General features: G+C 42.2%; 1 protein-coding gene across 1 annotated transcript in view; it reads left to right on the top strand.

The window, feature by feature from the left end:
• JAM3 (junctional adhesion molecule 3) overlaps positions 1-26,244 on the top strand; it is a 349,693-nt gene extending 323,449 nt beyond the window's left edge. The window contains exons 7-10 of the mRNA XM_078681937.1: positions 16,647-16,776; positions 18,085-18,139; positions 20,941-23,104; positions 23,637-26,244. Of these exons, the coding sequence (XP_078538063.1) occupies positions 16,647-16,776; positions 18,085-18,139; positions 20,941-20,976 (221 nt within the window). The 3' untranslated portion in view covers positions 20,977-23,104; positions 23,637-26,244. The remainder of the gene's footprint in view (positions 1-16,646; positions 16,777-18,084; positions 18,140-20,940; positions 23,105-23,636) is intronic.
• The last annotated feature ends 412 nt before the right edge of the window (positions 26,245-26,656 follow it).

Genomic DNA, 26,656 nt, shown 5'->3' with positions numbered 1-26,656 from the left:
AGTTAATTTCTATATCACGATTGAGCCAGATGTTGTACCAAAATTTAATTGACTCATATCTTTTATGCAATATTTGGGACTGCAATCCAAATTCGAGACGTACCTGTGTTGGTGAAGCATCGCACGGTAAGCCAAATACGCGTTTGTATACTCTTATTTGGATTTTATCTAATAGCGGTGCACTTCTTCCATTATGTGCCACACTGCCATAAGCTATCGTTGGAAGTAGCTTGGCTTTGATAACTGTGAGAAGGGGTTGAACAAGGGACCTTTTAGCTGTTTGGATAAACTGCAGAATGCATGCAGTAGAGCTGTTCCTTTCTTTTCGATAGCATCAAAGTGCGTAGAGAAGGTGAACCGTCTATCCAGATGTATCCCCAGATATTTGTAGCTATCCACTACTTCCAGGTTCATTTTGTCAATTGTAAAGTTCAGCTGTTTAGTACGGCGATGCGTTATAATCATGACCTTGGTTTTTTTACTGTTTAGTTCCATTAGATTCTGTTTGGTATATTCAGCCAGCTCATGCTTAAGACGTTGCAGTCCTATTTTCATTTGACTAAGGAGGACAACATCGTCTGCGTAGGATAAATGCGTAAGGGGCAAGAATCCTAGCCGTGGAGGATGTGCCTTGACCCCATCTAGCCTTGGTGTCAAATCATCCATGAATAAATTAAACAGATGAGGGGCCAAGGCACAGCCTTGTTTTAATCCTTCACTGGTTGTGATCTTCCTTGTTAGCCTTCAGCCATTATCAATCTTAACCTGCATCCAGGTGTTGGTATAAAGGTCCATTATTGGGTTTTAGATCGTATCCGGCAGGCCCTGTTGCTATAGTTTGACCCATAATGTTTGTCGGCAAACCCGATCAAAGGCCGCCTTGAAGTCCACAAAACATAAATCTAATGCTTGTAAATGTCATGGTACTTATAGAGCGCACTGTCACCAGACGGTCACCTTGCGGTGTCACCTATTCGGCTTCCTGGTGCTGATACTCATACCGCTTTGGAACCCCTCCTGGCTTTCCCTGTGAAGTGTCCACTCTTGGGCACCCCCAGGGTGAAGCCAGGCATCCTTAGCGCTGTTGGGCCGGTGTGGAGGCTAAGCAAGCTATTGCCCAGAGTTGCAGCGTGGGGCCCGTGATTAGAATAGGCACGAGGCGAGAATGAACAGGTCCGAGGAAATTGAGCCCAAGACCCCGCCGAGGCGGGAATCGAACCCTGGTCCCTGGCCAGAACTCTGCATCAGGGTCTGCCGCTCTAACCATTGAGCCACACTCCTCCACTATGCTTGACGGTCTTGTAGGCTTTTTTCAGCTATCAGGCTTATTGCTGTGACAATTGCCATTGTACCTGTGCCACGCCGAAACCCCGACTGATTTATGGGGATTTTATTGTTATCATCGGACCATTTTACGAGGTCTGTTAGCACCAGTGAAGCATAATATTTGGCCTCCGCATCTATCAGCGCGATCAGGCGATAATTTGCTTGATCCTTGTGATCCCTGCCCTTGTATATTGGATTGATGATCGCGCCTCTCCAGCTTTCCGGAATCCGACTGGTGACATTGATCGTCCGGAACAGATTGTTGAAATTACTGGCCCAGTAATGTGGATCATGCTTGTAGATTGCCTGGGGGATGCCGTTCGGTCCTGGTGCACTATCTTGCCTACTTATCTTTATAATTTGCAGTATTTCTACTTCAGCGCAATCTCGGGAGGTTTGGCCTAAGACTTCCTTCTTCTTATCCACGATGTTTATCTGGTCGGGAGCAGTTATGGACTGAGTCTCTGCGTTTATACTTTTATGTACAGAGGTTACAGTTGATGACGGCTGTGTCATGATGTTTATTGAGAATGTATCAATTAGATACTGGACCCATGCCGTCTCGGAAACGCATGTCATACTTATGGTGTTTGTGGTTCCGTTCAATGAGTTTACCTGCGACCAGGGGATAGGTAAGTATTACGATAATTTTTTTTGTTTTAGAGTACCAATAACGCGTTGTAACGGTATGCGTGATAAATAACTGTGAAGTAAAAGCATTTTTTATGTATTTGTATATATTTGCAAAGTAAAAGCATGCACACTAAAATCATGCGTAGTAATGGTATTTGCGAAGTAAAATCTTCTAAGTAAATACCTGCGGAGTAAAGGTATGCTAAGTAACATCATATGTTCGTCTTACTTTTTAATTGCAGGGCACCCTACTGTATGGACTGTCTAGGGCCTATATTACGGGTGACTTGTATGTAAAAAAAAAAGGGGGGGGGCTTGGCAACAGGGTTAATTTGCCAAGTTGAATTGATAGTTTAAAACTGCAGTCAGGCTGTAATGGCAGACCTGGGACATGCTTTACAGTACTACTTAAGTGGGTAGCACAAAAAGGGCTGCAGGCCCACTTGTAGCATTTAATTTACAGGCCCTGGGTATATGGTAATCCACTTTACTAGAATCTTATAAATAAATGAAATATATCAATTAGGTGGATGCCAATTTTACCATGTGTTAGGGAGTGAGCAAAATCACTTGAGCACTAGTTAGCAGTGATCAAGTCCAAGTGTACAAAGTCCTAAGGCCAACAAAAATGAATTCAGCAAAATACGAGGGTGAAAGCAAAATGTATGGAGGAAGACCACCCTAAGGCTGACCTGTCTAACCACTCCCATGCCCCCCACCCGACCCCCCTCCCGCCCACCACCTTCACGTTTTCCAATCCTCTAAGGGGAGCGGTGATATCATTTTTTGAAGAGTGGAAATTTATACCAACAGACAGATGGGTGTTAATGGAAAACTATATTTTATTCAAAAGTAGCCCACGACCTCCTCCTCCAAAAACCATAATTGAAAATGTAATCTATCCGATCTGCAAAACAAAACATGTCTCTTAACACTAAAAGTACGATAAAAACAGGTTTTATCAAACAACGCAAGAAAGGAATATATTCCAGATACTTTCTCGTATTGAAGAAAAGACAACCCAAACAATTTTGACCGATTTCAGATCTATGGTTCGTGAATATATTTCACCATGTAAAGTTCAGAATGTTGGCTCTTCATCAAATCCATCCGCACATTTTCAGTTTCATGTTTCAACGGAAAGTACCTTTGATTCCTGGAAGACAACATACATTGTTAGTATGCTGTACTACCTTTCGGTCTAAAATCAGCACCTCAATCCATCTCAAAATAAATGGAAGTAGTTGCACCTCATCTAACAAAGAAAATCTTTGTTTCTCCACACCTTCAGAACCATAGTAATGTTATTGACCAAGCTGGGCCTCCGGATTAGTTCTAAAAAATCCACAGCAACACCAGTGCAGTGTCTGGAATATCTGGAAGCAATAATAGATGCTGTAAAAGAAAATGTGTATCCATCAGAAGAGAGAATATTATCTATCCTAAATAAATGTTTAGATATGGAACATGCCAACAACTCTACGGTTCACCAAGTGGCATCATTTCTAGCATCCATGGTATCTTGCATATTCATAGCCCCAAACGCAAGGCTTTTTATGAGATTTCTTCAACAGTGTTCTTGAAGACCACTTGTCTCAAGCAGGAGGCAATTGGTAAGACCAAATTTGTTGGCAATTGCTGCTCAAAACTCTCTTGCATGGTGATGCAAAACTTACTCATCATCATCAAAGTATCTTTATTAGATTCAAAGAATCATAAAAGAAAAGCAAAGTCATACAATATTCAAATACTCCAGACCATAAAATATATTCAGTTATAGATTGCCAATTTATACAACGTTACATTTGTGCAAATATGCAGTACGAATGTAAAGTGCGTTCAAATGAGTGCAAAATAGAACACATTCATTAAGTCCATTATAATGATATTCACAATTATGGATTACCAATTCATGGAACGTAACATTTGTGCAAATGTGCAAAATCCGGACTAAAGTGCGATCGCCATTAAAATGTAAGATATAATTCGATATATAAAAATACAGTGCCTTTTTACCAAAGTAATTTTCCCAGAGTTGCTGGGAATACATTTCACAATAAAATATTAAATACTATACACACTAAAAATAATCAACTAGGAAAAAGGTACACACTTAATATTCTCAAGTCCACAGTTACGAAATCCTAATAAAAATATCAGACCCTTCATTATTCTAGTATAATTAGCAGCCAATAAGAATCTCGAAACTCCAAAAACAACAAGCTGGGTATTATCTGTTTTTAGGATGCGTAACATGTCCATATATCTTCTCACACCCATTTTCCTTCCCAACGGTGCAGTCCATTTCTGTCTGGCTTTCATATAGGTGGGGCAAAATAAAAGAACGTGTGCTATTCTTTCCGCTGTAGACAGCTGACACATTATACACTTACTATCTTCCTCCTCATTGCGAGGCATTCCCCACTTGGCTGTAAATGATCTAACACGAAGAGTCCCGTACCTACATTTTAAATACAATATTTTTGCAAGTTGAGGTTCTATTTGATCAAGAAAAACCTCAAAACAAGGAACGGGTTTAACCATCAGGTAATCATTCGTGAGTGGGACAGCACTGGTATTCTGTACTACTTTTAATACAGCCTGGCCACAGTAAATCCTCTAAAGTTCATTTCTGGAATTGAGTCAATTTTTCTGGGTGGAGCCAGTACTCGCTAAGCCCCAGGTCTATTAGCCATCTATGTATGTTAGTCAACCAAGGGAAGGTTACATGTATATCTAGTGTAATGAGTTCTTTTAGTGCCTGCCTATAAATGAAAAGTTTGTCAGTAACCCATAGCCTAATCCAGTATAACAGGGTCATCAAAACTGCCCGGTCCTCAATACGTTTTAACCCCAGGTCATATACATATGGAATCCCTGGGGTACTTTGAGGCAAGGGCATCTTTTCCCCTTAAAACCATATTTTCTCCCGTAGTAATTGTGGAAGTTTGCTCCCCACCCCACAACTCAGAACCATAGAGGGCGGCGGTTTGGGCCTTCGATTTATATACCTACAATTCCGGAGTGATGGATTTGGTGCAGGTAGCATGGAGTTTTTTCAGGATGGGCACTGAATTTTGCATTAAAATCGTCCCTGGTTTTCTGATGTGGGGGCGCCATGAAAGCTTGGAATCTAGGGTCACTCCTAAATAAACAAAATTATGAACCCTCTCTATTACTGCACCATTTAGTGTGATATTGTTTTTAAAACTTTTATGGGGCCTGATACACATGTATTTAGTTTTTAGGGGATTTATTTCCAGACCCTTTTCTGTACAGTACTCATCCAGCTTAAGGAGATTCTGCAATCCCCTAGGGGTTTGTGAAAGCCACCTAGTTTGGGGGAGTCATGGTTTGAATTTAGTAAGGAGTCCACCATATTATTGATGTAAAGGTGGAACAAGGTTGGCGCCAGGACGCACCCCTGGCGCACACCTCTCCTCACTGGCATCTCCTCCGTTAGTTCCCCGCCTAATCCCCAACTGACTTTTGCAAAGTTATTTTCATGGAGTCTTATCAATTGCACCGGAATGTTTTTGGGGACACCTTGTTTTAACAGGTTTATCCACAGTAGATCTCTTGGAACTAAGTCAAAAGCGGCCTTAAAATCAATGAAGGCCACATACAAGTTACCCGATCTTAGTTTAGTGTATTTCCAGGCAATGGTTAGCAGCCTAAACACCCCGTGGTCTATGGTGCTGGTTCTTTTTCTGATCCCAGCCTGGTAAGGGGACAGTATTTCGTTATCTGTTAACCAATCGTTTAACTTTTCCAAGATCTGCTTTGAGTATATTTTTTGGGTAATATCTATCAAACTGATAGGCCTGTAGTTGGCGGGATTGTCCCTGCAACCCTTCTTGTGTATCGGGACAATCACATCCCCCTTCAATGACGCAGGAATGGGCTGACCACTGCTTATTGCGTTACACAGTAGATTCATGTACGGTGCCCATACATCTGGATCATGTCTAAAAAGATCCCCCGGGACATTGTCAGGCCTTGGAGCTTTCGATGAATTGATTGATACTATAGCCTACTTAGTTTCTATAATAGAGAAATGTAGTGGAGCAATCTCTTCAGATTTTAACAGCTCGTTGATAATACATAAATTCTGATTTGATGTAGAATCCGCAGGTGCATATAAGTGTGCAAAATGATTAAACCAAGTTGTAGGGGCCAGATGATAATCCTGGGCTGGCTTACTAGACTTATTGCCGTTTGTAATGATCTGCCAGAATAGCAAGTGATCTCTTTCCCTTGCTGCAGCTAGCAAATCTTCCCAGCCTGCATCCTCCCATCGTTTACGTTCTAAGATTAAGATCCGGTTATAATTTTTCCTCGCTTGCCTAATTGTAACTGGTTCTTTAGAACGCAGTGTTTTAATTGGGTCTTTTTTTGGCTATTATGCATACTTCATTAAACCAGGGGTTATCTAGTATCATCTTGTTCTTGGGAAACATTTTTCCCGTTGCTGCTCTAGTGAGAAAGGGTTCAATTTTTCTCACTAACATTGAGTCGATTTGAGTAATTAAGATAGGATTTAAATCATCATTAGAAAGAAAAAGAGATAAGAGATTGCTAAAAATATTATAAATAGAAGTCAACTGTTCTATTTTCCCTAAAATTGTTGCCCATCTAACGGCCCACCTATTATTACACAGCATATGCTGTGGTACCTGCGGTCCTAGGCTAGTCTGGATCTGGAAGTATTTTGCGGGGGAAGTGGTCACTTTCCCTCCTTTCCTCAACTCTAAAATCTATCACATACCCCCAGTGTGTAGCACTTATCATAATGTAATCTATTGGTGAGGGCGCCTGACCCCTAGTAAAGGTATTTGTTCGCTCAATGTCGGAGGGGCACCTACCATTGCACGCCCGTAAGAATTTTTTGATAGTAAAATTGAAGATCTGCAGGGCTGAAACAGTACAACTTGCTAGTTTCTCAATGCTTAACTGCGGGATACCTAGTGCTTGGTCTTCTTCCTCCGTTATGTTTTCCATACCCCTTAAAGGTTTGTAGCAACAATTAAGATCACCGCCAATTATAGTAGGATCTTCATTGGTAGTAGAATCGATAATCCCACCTAATTGTGTAATTAGGGGTGCTTCCTTAGAGAGGTCACGTGGTCTTATGTATATATTAAAAAGTAAGAGTGTGTATTTATTAGGAAATTTTAAGAATAGTCCCTGAATATCACGTGAACCGGTCAATATATCGTCTATTTCTGCATTTGCTTGATTCCTAATCCAAATTAAGAGCCCACCTGAGGGTCTACCTTTTTGGGGTGAGTTGCTTCAATGCTATATGTTTGATAACCCACCTTATATAATGGTTCCATGGCCCATGTCTCTTGGAAAAGGCATATATCAAACTTTTCTATATCTGCCAATCGGGTTCCAAGAGTTTTTTGTGAGGCCTGCTATATTCAAAGACAAAATTTTGATACTACTTGTTTTAGAGGCACTATCCCTTACTATATTCTGCTCACTTTCCATGAGGGTATTAGATTTTAAGTTAGAATTATCAGTCGGTTCCCCCTCTGGGTCCTCATAGGCAGTTTGTTCGTCAGTGCTTGCTTCCCCTTGGGTCCCATCAGGATAATATTGATCCCCAAAGTTTACCAATGTCGGGTTAACAAGCACACTTAGTCAATCTACTGCTTCAAGATTGCATTGCGGATTCAATGTGGTCGCGGAGCTGGTTGCATTAACCTTTGTCATCATGGTATTCATTTGGGGGCCAGAATTCAGAGCAGTTGTTTTATTTTGTCTAATCCCCATCCTTGAATCAGAGAGTACATGGGTTCTTAAGTTAAAGGTTATCAAATTCTCAGCTATTACCTTCGAATAAAAAGTTACCCTAATATCATCTAGATCCCCTCCTTCTTGCTGCTGCCGTTCAGCACATTTAATATCAGTTTTAATTATAGAAAGGCAATGGCGCTTAGTCCTAATCCAATGTATGACCTTATTAACCAAGGAATCCAAATTCTCCTTAGTTCCTGGCTTTAGTCTAGGGGCATTCGTGAGGAAAACATAAGAGGGGATAAATCCCCCCTGTGATTTATGCAGTGGTCCCCAATTTGGAACTTGTTGGGGTACATCTTGGGATAACTATGGGAGGGCCTTCTCATGTGAAGAGGGATTTGCTCCCCTCTATGTAAACTAAGCTGTTCTTGTCGGGCAATTGCTTGATGTCCTAAGTTTCGTCGGCGACCTCTGCTATGGTCATTGTTGTACAGCCCATGGGCACTATAGGTCTGTGAATTAAATACACCTATAGTTTGGTTAGTGCACTTAACCAGTTTAGTGACATTCTTTTCCGATCTTGGCTCTCCTGGGTTAATCTCATTAGATATAGGGGTCTTGTCCTTCTCGTTTGTACACATGTTGTTGGTAAGCGTTTCTATCATTCTTTTATTCACACTGACCTCTTCTTCAACTCTAGTTAGTTTATGGGTCAGTGCAATTATTAAACTGTGTGTCAGCAAGATATGAGTGCAACGGGGGATGTAATGAGAGAGGGTTAATTAAGTTCCCATTAGGTATTTGTCAGCCCTCCTGGCAGAGCCCTGGGCATGTTTCTAGGTTTTCTGCTAGGACCGAGTATCTATTGGAGCATTCAATCGTTATAATTTCGTCTTGGGGGACAGTGTCAGTGACCTGATTATGCACTGTTTCTTTGCTTATAACTTTAGCATTACTGGTTGACATCAATATTTTTTGCTGTGATGGGACTGGTGCTACAGGAAGAGAATCCTTTCCTGCTGTCTGGTGGACTATAACTGTACCACTATCGGCTTCCCTACTTGAAGATTTATTCTTCTTGCAGTAATAAGATGAAATTTTATTTCTGCCTCTAGTATTGGATTCCTTGCCATCAGCTAACATATTCTCTACCTCTTCAATGAGGTTGTCAATATCTGCTAATGTGCAGTTCTCTGCTGCAGATTTTGGTAGCTTCTGGGTCCTTGGGATTTTTTCCCTACCAGTAGTTGTTTCTACAGCTTTTCTTTTCCCCATCTCTAATGTTCTTCCAAGAGGAATAATCCGGTCTGTAATAGAAATACAAGGATGCTAATCATGCAAAAACCACAACCTCTGTTATCTAGTGTATGTACTATAACCCAAGACTCCTAACCGCAACTAGCTCAACCTTTCACAAAAGTTACAATTTACAAATGCCCAGTAATACCTGGGTAAAACTATTAAAACTTCTCAGCACATTTCTTCCTGCTAAAGACCCTGCTGAATAATTATAATGATCTCAGCTTATCCGGGAGTGGCCCACAAAACCTGTAATACTGGATCTTAGGTTACAAGAGATTTGTTGCAATGAACTGAGACCTAGGGTGCAACGTCCACAATCACTATTAAATCAGTTCTCCTACTGGTCAAAAGTTTCAATAGGGGGCCGGATAGTACACTTTCAGGGGGGTGGCCCAGTCCAGTCTTATTCAGGCTTAGACGGGAGCGCTCTCGTGGTTTTGAAGCGCCTCCTGGCGCTTTGGCGATGACGTGCTGCTGGGCGCCGGCAGGAAGACAGCAAAGCACACTAGGCAATGTAGTTTCTCACCCTTGTTTGTGGCAAAACTTACTACCCTGAGTTCCATTTCATTAGAAGAATTCTATCCAAACCAGTCACAAATGCCTCTCTGACAGGATGGAGACCACATATGGACCATTTGTCAACTCAGGGCATGTGGTCAGTGAAAGAGTGAACTTGCCACATAAATGTTCTCAAGCTGAAGACCTTGCATGTAGCCCTCAAAGCCTTTTTACCATCTCTCTCAATGAAATAAGTGATGCTTTATAGAAACAATACCACCACAATGTATTATTTCAACAAACAGGGCAGCAAAGTGGAGACAAGTGTCTTTGCAAGGTCAAATGATGTGACATTGGGTTCGAGAGCGGTCTTACATTCATGACCTTTCATATCCCTAGGGGTGGAAAAACGTTTAAGTACATTTTCTCAGTCAACATCACAAAGAAAATCACAGATTGGTTCTCAATGACGAAGTTGTAGAAGATATTTTCGTAGAATGGTGTGTTCGAACATTAGACGTACTTGTGATAGCTCAAAACTAAAAATACCAAAACTTTGCATCCAGAGTACTAGAACCCAATTTGGTGAGCAGTTCCCTATTGATCAGGTGCTCAACTCCATGTGTCTGCTCCTTTCTAATGATATCAACATATCAATAGTGATCCTAAAACTACTGATATCAAAAACAAAAATAATTATAACCGCACCAAATTGATTGAGACAATGGTGGTACCCGGACCATCTACAAATGTCCCTGATATATGACAAAGCATTACCACCCAGAACAAATCTTTTGACCAGCCTTCAAGGTCAAATACAACATGCAACCCTTCAATCTTTGAATTGGACTGCTTAACTTCTGAAATCAGAGAGTATGGGCATTTAAATCTACACCTAGACTGCATGAATATTTTGAAAGTCCCCCACTAGATCCAGCAGCTCCTAAAGAGGGAAAGTGTTTGCATCTAGGGTCAAAGTAATAGCCATGATCCAATTTCTGGGCAGGTAAAGGTCATATTGCCATATTTGCTTTATCCCCCGCAATCTGAGTTACAAATTTCATCCATAAAGGTTCATTTGTGGCGCCAGATAGCCGGTAAGCTAAATGGCCGCACTTTAGTGAGGCTCCTGCCGCCCAGGGCCTACATCTGACTGAATCCTACCCCAAATGACTGCAAAAAAAGATATTCCTGCCTGCATGACTCCTATTTATCAAAAGGAGTTGTTCGATACAACTCCTGTGTGCAACAATACAGCTGTTGCTGAGGATCGGGGAACGGCGACCTGAGGATCAGGAGCGATGTACCCAAAATGGCGGCTGCGTAGGAGGCAGTCGTATGCACCACTGAACCTGCTTCTTGGCTAGATGAGTGCAGGCAGCTGCCTGCGTGTGAGCCCATCCTGTCCTGTGGTGGAGCTACCCTTCTCCCTTGCGGGTGGCCAGACGGTGCTGTGCAGGGGGGCAATAACTTGGGGCCTTACCGGAGTCACCTGCGGCAAGATATCCTGTGTGAAAGGACTGGGGGCTGCTGGCAGGCTGAACCTGGGAGCCTAAAAGGCAGGGTGGTGAACACTACAGATTTATAGCCCAGACCCACCCCTGCATCTGTGTTGTGCCCTGAAGCAGTGAATGCTGGCGGCACCATCCTGACGGCGGATTGCGGAGGGATCGTGGCTAGCGGGCGGAGCTCAGCCGGGCGATCCGTGCTGGGGAGGCCCACTGAGGGGAGACCCAGAGGTTGGAGACGGCTGACCAGCTGTGCTGTTTTGAGGTCTGCAGGAATGTGGTGAGTGCAGGCGAGAATGTGGGGGCAGGCACAGCTGAGTAGACTAGTGCGGCCGATCCCGCTGCTTCCAACAGAAGTGTGATAAGCTGAAGGAGCACTGTTCATGTGGACTGAAGTACCACATCAGACTTTATAAACCCGGGCTACATGGCATAATGCACAATCTGGAAAAAAACAGTGTTGGGCATACAATTATAATTGATTGGTGGAGCTTGCTCATAACTAGAACTGGGTGCTATATGGGCCTATAATAAATAGCTTAAAAAGGAACACTTCTCATACCACTTAATACCATAGTTCAGCTGAGAAGTACTGATGGCACTGTCCGGGTCTGCTGGTCCTCCTCTGGTGGGTCAAGAGAAGGAGAGGTGGAACCGGGGGCCATCCTGAGACAGATATCTAGCATCGCCAGTTGCTGAGGACAAGAGGTCACTGGGCCTGAAGCACGTAAACAGATGAATGCTGACATCCCCTGAGACCACGCAGTCTCATTATTAGCTGCAGAGACACCACCCTTGAGAGCAACATGGGGAAACCGGATGGTAAGCAGACCAAACTACTATTTTAGGCACACAGGGGTACTCGGACTCCTTGTGGTGGCACTGAACATAACCCACCGAGGAATCACCTAGAGAAGAAACAACCAACACTACTGACATGAAATTACTGTTTCTTGTGATGAAGCACAACCTCAATTGAATCCAAGATGGATACTATGTGCTCCAAGATGGACTCGATCACCCAAAAGATAGAAAAAAAAGATGGCCAGAACACAGGATTTCTACGATTTAAGAAGCTGCTTCCCACAGAAGTGACCAGCTTCTCGAAATGGAAAAAGTCCTCAAGGTAATATCTGCTAAAAACAAAGACTTAGAAGCGTGGTCGTGCAGGAATAATATATGTATAATGGGCAGCCCTGCGTCGGCCAATATGGGCAGAATGGAGGACTTTGTGGAGAGGCTGCTCACAACGGTGTTCGAGGCAAAGTCCTTTTCCAGGATGCTTATTAGTGGAGCGGGCTCACCGATCGTTGAAGGCTCACCCTAGCGGCCCATCATTGCCTGTCTATTTTATTACTGGGACATTACTCTTAGACTGGCAAAAAATAAATATACGCAACAATTTCAGGGAAATGCTTTGTCCATATATCTGGATTTCATCATCATAGGATTCACACACATCGTTTGGGGAGAGTACTTTAACACCACTCTGCGTCCATTGATGGATAGGTCCCACACTCAGCCTCATTACCAAGCCTCTTCTAGTCATCATATTAATGCACTTATGGAGAAACACCTCCTGCTGGATGCGTGGAGAGTCTTGCACCCCCAGGAGAAGGAGGGAACTTTCTACTCTGGAGTGCACAATAGTTGGTCGAGATTAGACTATTGGCTACAGTCCAGAGGGCTGGGAGTCTGGGGTACATGATGCAGCACACTTAGCACGCACTTACTCTGATCATTACCCAGTCCTACTTGCGTTGAGACCGCCAACCAGCTCCTCGCCATATGCGTACTGGAGGCTCTCTACAGCTGTATTGCCAGATGTACCTTTTCGCGAAGAACTAAGGCAAGAAATTGCCTTTTATTTATTTTTTTATAGAAATAATGCCTATGTCCCGAAGATGAGCACAACATGGGAGGCCTTCAAGGTCACCACCCGGAGATCCTGCCTGGCTGAAAGTGGAGAAGTATTACGCTCTAAATGGGCCACTCTTGCGGCAATAGAAAAATATATGAAATCATTGGAGTGAGATATGGTAGACCTGGGGACTTCTGGGGTAGCTGTTAGATTCAGGGAGCTTCTTGCTGAATATCAAGACACAGCGGAACGAGAGTGCTTGTTCCGAGCAAAATATTTTACAGCCAGGATTTATCGAGAGGGGGAGCGTCCGGGCCATGCATTGGCTGAGCTGATGTGGAAGCCCTGATTCACTAATGTAGTTCGTGAGATCAGAGATACTGTTGGAACTATGGTTCGTGACACACCAGAATAGTACGGGCCTTTTCCATCTTCTCTTCTGACCTATATGCCTCTGGTGAAATGTGAAGTATAGACATAGACGCATACCCCAACGATGTAGCGCTGTGGTGGCTGAGTGACGCCCCATGAGAATTCTTATCAGCAGACATAGAAGAGGACAAAATACGGAAGGCCATAATGCAGTTACAATCAGGCAGGGTCCCCGGCCCAGATGGCCTGCTGGACGATTTTTACAAAACTTACATGGGTACCCTGGTTCTGACATTGCACAAAGTATAAGCTTAGAGAAAGGAATCTGGCCTGCTCCCCCATTCCCCCCCTTCGTGCTCGATGAGGGAGGCGATGATAATTTCTCTCTATAAGCCCGGGAAGGCGGCAGAACTTTGAGAGTCCTGCCGACCGCAGTCACTCATCAACTGTGATGTCTAATTCCTTGCAAATTTTTTATCTAATAGCCTCCGTTTGCTAATGAACTTACTGGTTCGGCCTGACCAGTCATGCAATGAGGCTGCCAGATATAACGCCTAACTTTTACACACTCTTCTCGCTCCCAACTTACTGCCAAAGTGTAAATAAATGAGACCTCCTCATTTGCCATCGAGCGAGGAACAAGGCAGGGGTGTCCTTTGTCACCTCAACTGTTTATACTGGCGGTTTAGCCTCTGGCAGCACAACTGCATCAACACCACTGTGAATATGCCATTGGCTACATCACAAGGCATATATTGGTATCATTATATGCTGACAATATCAATTTATATGTCTGAGACCTTCAAAAAAGCTTGAATGAAGTGTTGAACGAGTTTGTTCCCTTCGGCACCATGTTAGGTATACATATGAATTGGGAACAATCCCATATATTCCCACTCACCCCTGCCACCAGAGAGGACAGTCCTAATTATCCATTAAAAAGGGTGTGACTTAGAGCTTTATTATTTAGGGATATTGATCACCAAGAACATAGAAGAATTAATATGCATGAACTATGGCATTGCTCTGTCTACAATAACAGATATCACCCGCTGCATATCATTGTCCCTTTCCTTCCACCTCCAGGGGAATTAAACTTGGTATTATCAAAACTAATGAGCTCTCCTTTTGACGCCTACATCTTCTTTACAAAATCTGTAAATCTTAGTAGCATTTAAGCATATCTTTTAAGCAAAGCCATAACCCACTTCACAAGAGGTAAGGGTGCAACCCCAGCCTGGTTTAGACATGTCAGGTTTCCAATATCTGCAAAGTGGCAACATGGAAGTCGGTGCATACGTTTTACTGGACAGTACTGTTTAGGTATCAATACTCAAGCGAATGGTAAAGTTGGTCAAGAAAGCCTTAGAAACAGTTTTAAATACAAGTGCCATTTATGATACCAGTCTCATAATTGTTTTATAGTGAAGTTACTTCTTTCTCCTCACAGCCTGAATCTGTATTTTGTTTAGGCTTGCTCCTCTAGTCAAGCGTTTATGCCCATCAATGAAGATTTTTATGATGCAGAAGAAAAGGTTATGTACCAGTAGCCCTGGTTCTGCATCATAAGAATCTTCATTGAAGTCATACCCAACCTACTTTCCTCCCCAGCTGTCACTGTGATGAGTTGAGGGTATCTTGTAAATATGGATGGTAAAACAGAACTGGTTGTAGCAGCTAACTGCTGGCACACGGTATTGTGGGATGGGTGTCTCCCAGATCCTTAAAGGGACAGGCTCTATTTTTGTCTTTACGCCTTTCAGGCCGCAATTCACCCCCAGGCACACAATGTTGAAAGGACTTCTACATGACAGATGACGTAACTCTAGAAAGTTAAACATCTCATTCTACAACTTTCAGAATTCACGAAAAATGGCATCTCAGACTTCAATTGGACTTTTTTAAAATAAATTCTTTGTTTAAAAACATTTTACAGTTTTGAATCATGGAAGAATGACTATATAGAAAGGTGTCCCAGGGATCTCATAGACGGCAGGGTTTTTTATTTAAGTGTTTATGACGTCAATGATGATTCCTATGATACAGAACCAGGACTACTGGTATGTAACCTTTTTATCCAGACTGAAGCCACACAGCGGGTCTGATCCAAGAAATCAAATTTCTAGTAGCGTGGGTCTAACCCTGGGCGTAGTTTGCATAGTAGCGCTATGCGCAGCTTCGCAAAGTGCACTATGCACGCTACGTGTAGTTATGCGAACTGCACAGTGCAGTAGAGAAATGCTGTTCGCACTGATTGCACAATGCCGGATGCTTGTCCGCACTGTGCAATCATTGCAAACTGCATCTTCCACAGTGCAAGCGGTCGTTTTCTGCCGCTCGAGTAGATTTGCACTCGAGTGGCAGCCTCTCAACACGGTCTGGTAGTTTCTCATCGCAAGCGGTCGCGAGCATACGCAACCACTCGCAATGAGAAACCTGACCTCCTCGCATTGAGAATGTCAATGGGAGGTTTATTTTCCACGCTCGTGATCGGCAACTTGATGTTGCTGATCGCGAACGAGGAAAAAGTCTGGCCGGGTGTTGATTTTGCTCGCTTGCGGTCGCCAACTTGAAGTTGAGGACCGCGAACAAGCAAAAAATGCCCGCTACGTGTTTTTGCACTGTGCTACGTGCAATTTGTGTAGTAGTGCTAATTACGCACATTCCGCGAGCGTAGCGTAGTCCTACGCCCAGGGTTAGTCTTGATAGGATCTGTGTGATGAATGAATTCCAAGGCTGCGTGGGTGACAGACTTCAGTTACCAGACTTAAAACATGCAGAACACATCCGATGTCGGTTTTATTGTCTGAGGACAAATGCCTATTCTTGACTCTTAATCAGAGGACTGAAACTTATTCCACTATAAAGTCATCTTCCATGTGAATGCTGATGATGGCACTCTTACTCTTTCCGAAGACAAAATGTAGGATCTACCTCTTAAAATAGACAATCTAATGTTCAAGGTGCTGCCACACCGGTGGCCATCACTTTTAGTCTCAGATGTGATTACAGCAGGATGGTTGCACAAGCATCTCAATTACAAACCTAAAGGGGCAAGACTTGATTTTCAGAAGATTGTTATGCTGTCAATCCAAGATCACACTTGAGATGAGAGGGAGATTATCAGTTTCTTAATTAGTGAACACTTGCATCCCTGATCTGGCCACTAAGGCAGACTATTGCTCTCCATGCTCATTCAACATGTCCTAATTTTATTTTTATTATTGGTCTTTCACGGTCTCCAGATTTACCCTAAACCTTACTACTATTGCCATTCTTGGTCCTTGTAAACTTTTGAATTTACTGTGTTTGACTCTAATACTTCTGAAGAGAATGAATCCTAAGTACAGCTATCACTAGCAATGCCTTTTATTCTGCTGTCTTGCTATTCTTTACAGATGACCTGAACATTGCAGCAATCGTGGGTGGCGTCATAGTTGTGTTGTTGGTCCTGGCCTTGATCACATTGGCAATGTGTTGTGCTTACAGAAAAGGTTACTTATCAAACAACAAGCCAAACACGAAAAGGTAAGTCTTGCTGCTTGGTATGAAACCACAGCTCTAACCAACATTCCCCCCAGTGATTTGTTGGTGGCCCCACCCCTGTCGCAAACCGACAACATTTATTGGAAAGTTACCACCAGGTTTTTAAAAGTAACTTTTATTACGATCCTTGAGCCGATACACACACGCACACACACACACACACACACACACACACACACATATGTATATTTGTGTGTGTGTGTGTATATATATATATATATATATATATATATATATATGTGTGTGTGTGTATATATGTATATATACACATACACACACATATATATATATATATATATATATATATATATATATATATATATATATATATAGACACATAAACACACCTACATACGCAGAGTGTAGTATGCTATTTATTGCACTTGTTAAGCGTGGAGAGGTGCCATGGCTTATGAGAGACGAAGCCTCGGTAAGTTTTGATGCCCCTCTCCTGCCTCAAAAATTTTAATAAATAACATTGTTTAGCTGTGTAAATGGGTTATATACTATGGCATGTTTTCAAGTTTTAACAAAAGGCATTTAACCAAAATGCAGTATGCAAGGGGTTAAATTTGTGTAGCAAGATAAAATCGCACAAAAGAGACATTAGCCTATTAGGAGAGTTGTTTCCCTGTGTAAAGTAATTGTTACTTGCAATCTAGAGGCAGTAAAAATCGTTTTATTTGTTGCTGTAGTATGGTAATAAACTCTAATTTGACCTTTGTGCTGTAGTAATAAATGTTTGAATATAGACTTATTAGATGTTCCAAATCCCATTAGTTATTTTTGCTGCCATGGCATAAATGTTCAGATTAGTAGAAATGACATAATTAATCCTAATGTGGCAGATTATTGTTGACCACTTTACCACACTGCTTTAAACCCAACACAAAGGAGTGGGGAAGAAGTGATTCCGAATGCCACTTAAATCCATCACAACATTAAAGGGGCATGGCCCTATACCCATAATTTTTAAGTCTTGCATGGTTCTATATTAAGTGGCCTGGTTTCTTGTTTGATACTTTAAGATTTGGTTGACTTTTTTCTTTTGGGTTATACTGTTTGTCTTTCTGTGGCTTGTAGTTTGGTTGTATTCTTCTGTTACATATGGGTCTGCAAGTCCCACCAACTAAAGTCCTACTGCCTAAAAAAAATGGGACTAAGTTTAAGCATCACACATGATATGGTGCCACTGAAAGCCCCTGTATGCTCAATGTTGCTGTTCTATTTAGGGTTACTTATTTTATATGCAATGCATTTTGAAATCATGTTCTCTTCTTCCTGCTGCAGCTACAAGTCTTCGTCAAAACCAGACAGCGTAAATTATCTACGAACAGACGACGAGGTGAGGGTAATGACCACTTACGAATAATGCGATTCTCAACTGAAAGTAAAATGTTTTTTAAATGATTTCCAGAGGCACTTGTAAAATGGAAGAGAGGATTCAACATTTAAGGAAAAGGGACAACTATTACTGCCAATCCAAAGTGTTAAATAAGGTGACTTAGGACCTTATAACATGTCAGGTGGAACAGTATCACCAGGAGTTCCGGGTGCAGACCCAATTTTACTGGCCGCTAACATTGCATGGAGCTTTAGGTGGCACAGCAGACAAACCTCTGTCCCTGTCCTTAAATGAGCATTTTTTGGGGGGCAGGGGCACCATTTTCCTTTTTTCCTAACCTCTTAGCCCTCCAGCACCCGTCAATCCCCCACCTCTCATTTTCCACCTGCTTAGAACAGGCATTCAGTTTCTTGGACTCCCTGTCCAGTTGGATTTCGTTTGCACTTGAAGGCTTCGACCACCAGGCTCCCTGGATTCCGGTGTTGAGTGAGAAAGTTGGAGTCACCTGGGGCAGGGCGATGGTGACGGGCTATTGTCCTAATCACACGACCGTCTGTGAAGGGCTTGGACCAGGCTCCGAGTAGGAAGTCCGTGAGAGCTTCGTTAAACTGGAGAAGTGGTTCGGAAGGGGTGACTCCCAATTGAAGCATCGCCATCAAGAAATTCATCCTGACAGACACAGAGGGTATCGCGAGGTCCAAGACTTCAGCCGACCGCCACACCAGTTTTGTAAATGAGGCTCCCACCTCTGTAGCCACGGTAGGAGGCGAGACTAAGCCAGTATCGAGGGAGGTGTCCAGTTCACTAGCATTCGCCAAATCCTTACACCAGTTGTCCTCATTTGGGTCTAGAGACTGGTATTCATGAGTGTCGATTGGCCCCTCCGAATCTTCACCAAATCCTAGCCCAAAAAATTGGGCTCAGGCTCCTGCCTGAAGTGAAGCTCCAGCTGGCGCCGGAGTCGCCCTCGGATGACGCCCATCCAGCTCCATGTTGGAGCCGGAGATAAGAATGGGGGAGGCACCGCTGGTGGGCATCAGCTGCGTCTGCAACGGAACTGGCGCTGGGGAAGGTCAAGATCGCTCTGTCTGGATCCGTACATGGATCCAAGGGGCTGCACTGGTGCATGGCAGCAAACCTGCCTGCAAAAGACCAGTAGGGGCTCCTCCCGACCTCGCCGGACCCTAAGGCGCACCAGCGGGGACAGACCACCCAAATATGAGGTGCATGGTCTCATAAAACTCAGAGTTGGGCAGGGGTTGCTCTGGCTCCAGGAAACTCTGGGAGGCGCAGGAATGTCCCAGGCTTTGAGTGCGACATGCCCTCATCGTTGGAAAATGAGAGCGAGAGAAAATGAGAGCGAGAGAGAATGAGAGAGAGAGAGAACAAGAGAGAGAAGGGACGAATGCGAGAACAAGGGGAAAAGAATGAGAGAAAGAACGAGGAGGAAAACGAGTGAGAGAAAACAAGAGAAAGAATGAGAACGAGAGAGAATACGACAGCGAGAACAAGAAAGAGAGAGAACGAATGAGAGAGAGAGCGATGACAAGGGAGAGAACAAGCCAGGGAAAGAATGAGAGAACGAGAGAGAGATGGAAAACAAGAAAGAGAGAAAAAGAATGGGAGAGAGAATCTGAACGAGAATGAACTAAAGACAACGAGAGTGAGAAAATGAACGGGAGATATAGGGAAAAAGAAACAATAAGAGAGCTAGATCGAGAGAGAATGAGAACGAGAGGGACAGAATGAACGAGAATGACAACGAAAGAGAAAGAACTAGAGAGAGAGAACGAAAGAGAACGAACAAGTGAGAGAGAACGAAAGAGACCGAACAAAAAAGAGAGAATGAGAATGAATGAGAAAGAACAAATGAGAGAGAGAGAGAATGAATGAGAGAACGAGGGAGAGAGAACAAGAACTAGAGCGAAAGAATAAGAACCGAAGAGAGAAAATGAACACACACACACTTACTTATATCCTGATCACAAAACCATACACTGAATTAAAGGCCAGGAGCTGCTCTGAGCAGGATAGAAGCAGATACAAAGGGTGATGGAGATATGAGGAAAGTAACTAAAAAGATCGATCTGCCATTGTGCATGTGCTCTAAGGTTTCTCAGTGAAAGCTTGTGGACAAGATGGTATCTTATCCTTGCTTCACACCAGGGACCGGACGTAGTTGAGGGTCATGATAGTGCAGGAGGAAATCGTTCCAGATGGAATCTTGCCTATACCCTTATAATAACAGACAACTAGCTCTCCAGGCTTGTTGAAAGAGACATCGTAGCACCGGAGTACTCTATAAACTCCTGTCTGTGGTTGGAGGCCACCACTGGAGATGCAATGTGCCCTACCACTGCCTGAAGAGCAAAAGGACTGCTGGTAAATTGTCAATATGAGACACTTGTACATGTTTTTATCTGCACACCCCCATACAAGCATATGTGTCAACTGTTTTAATGCCACACTACTCGCTCCACTCTAAATGCTGCCTGGAGTTGCCTATGCAAAATGCTGGAAACAATGTGTCCAATGTAATAAAAGACTGAATCCCAACACAAACGGGTCCATTGGGTCACATAAGGTGAGCTACCTTCAAATCCTGTGCTACCTGTCCTCCTATAGTTATTCCTTAAGATCACTGGAATTAGCCATATTACTGTTGATGTAAAAGTTATGTCAATCATGTCATTGCCATTCCGAGTAAAAAAAACAGGATACAATTTACTGTGTTAAGTCGTTCATCATTTTCTTTATTCTTTGAAACCGCCAATTTGCTAACAGACTTGTCTTTATTTTAGGGAGACTTCAGACACAAATCGTCGTTTGTTATCTGAGAAGGAGAGTGGAACTTGCAAGCCAATATGTATCAATGGGAGACATCTTCACCAGGAACTCAAAATGAGCCGGAAACACTGAAAAAGGGCTTGGAAGTATAGAAGTGAATTTGGAATCATTTCCATAATATCTCATTTGCCAAAGTAGACATTACAGCATCCTTGTTCTCTCAGGTACACTGAGAGTGATGACCTAGGAGCAAATTTAATTCCAAATCAGCCCACACCTGGAATTGTGGGTGTCAGCATTATATGAAACTCAAAAGTGCTCGTCCGGGTATTGCTTCAGACATGTGGCTAAGGTTTATTACCAGGGCACCTTTAGCACTTACTTTGTTTTGAAATTTATCCATCCATGAAAGATTACGTGTGTGATTAATTCATCTTTGGAACACTGTTTTCAATTTGGTTTCTGAGCACGAAGGCAAAAAGCTGGCCAGCTGGCAAATTTTCTTCACAAGCAAAGACCTGCAGAGAGGTGGCAAACACTTTAAATCCATCAGTATTAAAATGACTGTTCTCTGGGGTCAGATGAAAGATCGAAATATGTGGATATATACTAAGTCACTTTGTGTATTCAAAACCTGCTTCAAGTCTCATACATGCCCATCAATATTTTCTGATTCTACAATTCTGTTTCTACATTTTTGCAAAGGTATATTTTGATAACTTCAGAGGGCAAATTTCTATTTAAATGTAAATATCTTGTATATTTTTTTAAAGTTATTTGTAGAAGAATACACAGCTGTGTATGTGTGTTTGGGTGGGACGAGACATCAGTATTATTGCCACTATAGTTGTTGCAGAGAGATTTTACAAAACAGCTGTAATAGGTCTTTCATGGCTGCAAACATATTGCTTGCTCCCTTCGCCTCCAAAGGTCCTTTCAAACGTCAGTTTAAAAATAGTTTTTATAGTTTAATTTTCTTCTGTTTGCTTTTTACAACATTATTTTATGTTTTCCCAGCTGCAATGCAGTCCTCCATTCGTAGGCCGTGAGGCTCATGTCAGACAACTGAATTACTTACCAAAATAGTGCCGTAACATGGATACTTTACAAAGTATACTTATTTCACGTTAACATAAAGGCCTAACTAAATTAGTGGAACAGGGGTTTTGTATATTAAGACTGTGATAGTGGCACAGTCTATCTGTACTACTTGTCTTTGAACTAATCCTAAACATGGCTGGTAAGCAAGACAAACGGCAGTCGACTCCAGCATACAAAGTTAGAACTTTGGTGGGAAAATGATAGTCTTTGACCTTCTAATTCTATGTGGTGTATTGTTAACTTAGATTTGAAGCTTCAGACAGTACTATAGCTAGTACAAGAGGTTCCTATAAAAAAAATACCATAAATAGACGACGCTTTAATTTTCCTCAACCTACTACATACTTCTGATCAAGTTAAGGCCCCTAAAGGCCATTCCACAGAGCTTTGTGACATAGCTGTTGTAGACTTGTCAGAATCTGTGCATGAAGGTCAACAAATGGGGAGCAGGTTAGCTAGTGAAAAGAAGGGAACAAAGTGTGTCATCGTTAGGCACTGATTGTAGACATTTCTTTTTTATTACCTCATAGACATCACTGTTATGTCCTTCTTTTCTTGCTTCGAGGCAATGAGAAGTCAGAGTTACGGCTCAGCATTCGTTTTCCCTTTTCTACATGACCAGTCATTTATTTCACAGACTGAGTACAAGATAAATTAATGAACAATTTAATTTCAAATGTTAAAGTATTGCTTTTGCCCACATTGTAGAAAGACTGTCCAGAACACAATCTAGTGGTAGAGGAAAGATGGCTGGCGTAGCAAAAAGAGATGACAGTAACATTTTTAAAAATTGTTTAAAGCCATTAGACATGAAAAAAGAAACCAAAAGGCTGAGGAACAGATGAGACTCACCTTTGACAGCAAAAGAAGGTACTGACAAATGAAAGTAAGGCATCTTGCCAGTGCTTTATGACTACCACCAACTAAACTTAGTGGTTTGTCAGACCACCTCTGCTGCCTGGCACCACGAAAAAATATAAAACTAAGGGACTTGAAGATGCAATGCTGAAACAGATCAGCAGTACTTGCTGTGTGGGTTCAGGGTAAATATATTATGGTCTGACTGAACTTCTTTACGCTTTCTAGCTGCAGAGTTTCTTGGGACTAGTCGCATGAAGCCACCTATTCATATTACTCAGACTTTGGCTTATGGCTAAAGCTTGGCAGTGAAATGGAGTGTCCGAGATCGGATTTTAATGAATTCCAGATCATGGGGGCTAGCACAGAAAAAGAGTATTCACTTCAAGTTAGAGAGACTGCATTTAGGCCCTCACAGCAGAGCCTGATCTTTACTACCAAGTCCCAGTCTTGCAGGTAACTCATAATCTTAACAGCGAAGACGCTAGACATTTGAAAGTATTCCGTAAAAGCTTGAAACGTATGTGGAAAAAGGGAACCAATTGAGTGTTACCTATGCTTTCGATATATGGTCCTTTCTGCCTACACGTTGAGGTCAAATAGTTACAAGACTCCAGAAGTCGCAGAATGTAGCTGAGTTTCAAGGACTCAAAGTTGACCATCTTGTAGTAGTTCAAAGAAAAGCTGCATTTCCGAAACTTCCTCTGTTTTTCTGGGCCAGTAGGAAAGAGATGGATATAAATTTGCTCAGTCGATAAAAGCAGTTTTTACCTACACCATGAACTTTATGTCTGAGTCATGCCTCAGCATTAAACAAGACTCCAAAGTTCTTGAATTAGTCTACCAGCCATCAGGTGAGGCCAAAGAAGATAGATGGATTAAGGGAAAGCAGTGAAGGACTACACTTTGTACCAAAAATGAGGACTCTTTGGTACTATTGAGTTGAAGGTTCGAGTTTCTCCAGGTTGAAATTTCGCCAATCAGTTATTCAAGGTATTTTCCTGGTAAAGGAGAAAACCTTAGGTAAATGAGTTTTGCCGTCATAAAACTGTAACAGTACCTGACATCCCGAAAAAAGTTTGAAGACTGAAACAAAATATATCTTTAACAGGAAGGGCGATCACATGGAACTCTGTGGTAATTCCGCAGTCTGGTCTGCAATTCTCAGATAGGAAGGAACCAAGATTTCCGATTATCAGCAGGCTGCATCCTCACTAGGGAAGCACGCTGTGTCATGCCAAAGGCCCAGTAAAGCAGTTCTTGTCACATGCCTTAGTATAAAACTGTAAAAAATGAGGGCGGGGGGGGGGGGATAGGATGGATTAGGCTACCAACGTTATAATTGCTAGTTCACCGTTTTAGCCACAATTTTGGAAAACACAGGCAGGGGGTTTTGGGACAGAAACTATTGTGATCAGACATATAAAGATTAGGCTTTTTGATGAAGAATCATAAGGCCTTCCATCAGAGGTTTGGGGCATGTATTTCCTAGGTGAATATATTAACAAGAGAGTGAAAAAAATTAGCAAAAGGAGAATAGTGTGGTTTACAGAAAGAAAGTTTAGCAAGATCTTGCAGTCAATTAGGAATCAATGTTGGACAAGAACGTTCATATCTTCCTTAAGCACTTCACTGAGGCAAACTGCCTCGGGCTTTTGTGCGGGTATAACTCTGATAAAGGAGTACAGAGTTACAGGAGCAATCCATTTAGCAGTCACAGGCAGTGCTCTACATATTTTATTTTGGCAATGAAAATATGAGTAATCCTGTCACAAAGTGAGGGGTCATATTAGGAGAACAACACTATTTACCAAGGAGGTAAGAGGCAGCCAACGTCATTCATCATAGGGCTGTCTGAAGGGCTTAATGGTTTCCAATGGTCTGAAAGGACAAGCACAGTAAGAATTAGAGTTGAGGTAAGAAATGTTGCAGATGCTTTTCCTCTCCGAAATAGTGAAGTGTAGATTAACAGAATACCATACACTCATGAGCCAACGCAAAACTAAGTAGCACTGACGTAATTGCACCGAAAAATGGATGGCAGGGTGCTACCAAACCGCAACCAGCAAGCACATATCGGTAAACTTTGGAAAAACCTGAGGGCATATTAGCAAGAACCTCGTTAAAATTATCGCGGTTTTAGCGGCAAGAAACTGCCGCTAAAACAGCGATAATGGGCTTGCTAATATGCGTTATAGAATTCCAATAGAAGCCCAGGTTAGATATGCAGGACATCTTTCCTGCCGCTAAAACAGCGATAGTTTTAAGGAGGTTCTTGCTAATATGCCCCTGAATTCTGCCCGACCGCCTCGATTGTCCATATTTTTTTGTCAGGTCGATGGTTCACATTGTCACCTACAAAAATTAAGATCACATTTATCTTCAGAATACAAAACCTTACCTAGTAGCATTTATATCTCTTGAACTTATTCCCATTTCCCTCTTTTACTTATAGATTTAATATAGTTAAACACTGTTCTTGTTAATAACAAAGGATATCATTCAGTGCGAGTAAACCCTACAATATATTGTATGTAAATGTACCAGCCTGTTGACATTAGTAATACAACTGCCATTCTCCCCTTGGGATGGCTGGTAAGAATAAGGCAATGTTTTCTAAAATCACCATGAAAAGACTATAACATTTTAACTGGTCGGTGGTAGTTTGCAGGAACAACATAGCTGTGTATCTTGTGCAGCCGTGAACAAAAGGGGAGACAAAAGTACATGTGGACAAAATACACTATGTCATTGAATCTTACATTCTACCTTGCTGAATTCTCCAGATATATCCATGTGCCATACTAAGAAAAAAAGGGCTTGGTGCTGATGTTCCATAATAGATTCAAACAAGACAGCTGACTGGCCACAAGAAATACAGTACACACCTAGTAAGGTGTATTCCAACTAGCTACCGAAGTTGTGGATTTTGAAAATGGACTACTATACTATCACCACTTCGGGGCATGGCTTTAATGCACCACCCATGCTTTCACAAGCATCTAGTCCAACATGTCATGTTTGTAGAAGGTATTTTTTTAACTTAATGGACTTTTACCCTTTATTCCCTGCCTGAACTTTCTGATGCAAGCACTAACCCGGAGTTCAAGGCTACTACCTCCACCACTCAAGTAACTACAGATGAAAACATACAAGCCAAAATCTCTTCAATGCAAAAAATGGTCCTTACCGTTTTGGCCAAGCAGTCTGGGGGTAACAGAAATATTCTGAGCTGTTTAAATTGTATTTATGTATCATAACTAGATTTCAGATTCATTTTCTTCTGTATTTTGTCTTAACATTTCATGAACTCGGTGTTTGATTGCAAGTGTTATTTTCAGTAAAGTATAATGTTTTAACATTGGTCTTTGAGTGTTTTTTAAAAAAAACAAAATGAAAATATCTTGGCCCACTGCTACATGTAGATGAACATATTGAAAATGATGACATCTGAGTGACAGTACTGTTGAAACAATGGACAATAAGACAAAAATGTGTCACAAGTGTTGAGACGAAAGTGACTTCTCTCTCCCCACATATAACCACACAGACTCCCAGCTGGTTAGGGGTAAACAGAGTACAATGAGTAAGGAAACCTAACATCTTTGGTAGTAAAGAACCGAAGCCATCACCCACCCTGAGGTGTATGCTTCATGACCGGACCCCCTCCTCACATCAACACCATGGGTTTGTGTCGGTGTGGGCTACCTTCATAGAGGGGAGCTGTTGATGTTTTTTTCAAGTCTCAAAGGAGAGTAGATCTAGGAAAAT

Source organism: Lissotriton helveticus, chromosome 3_1, assembly GCF_964261635.1.
Source record: "Lissotriton helveticus chromosome 3_1, aLisHel1.1, whole genome shotgun sequence".
In the NCBI taxonomy this organism is placed as follows: Eukaryota; Metazoa; Chordata; class Amphibia; order Caudata; family Salamandridae; genus Lissotriton; species Lissotriton helveticus.
Note: the sequence above shows the minus strand (reverse complement) of the source record. Positions and strands in the feature narration are given on the sequence as shown.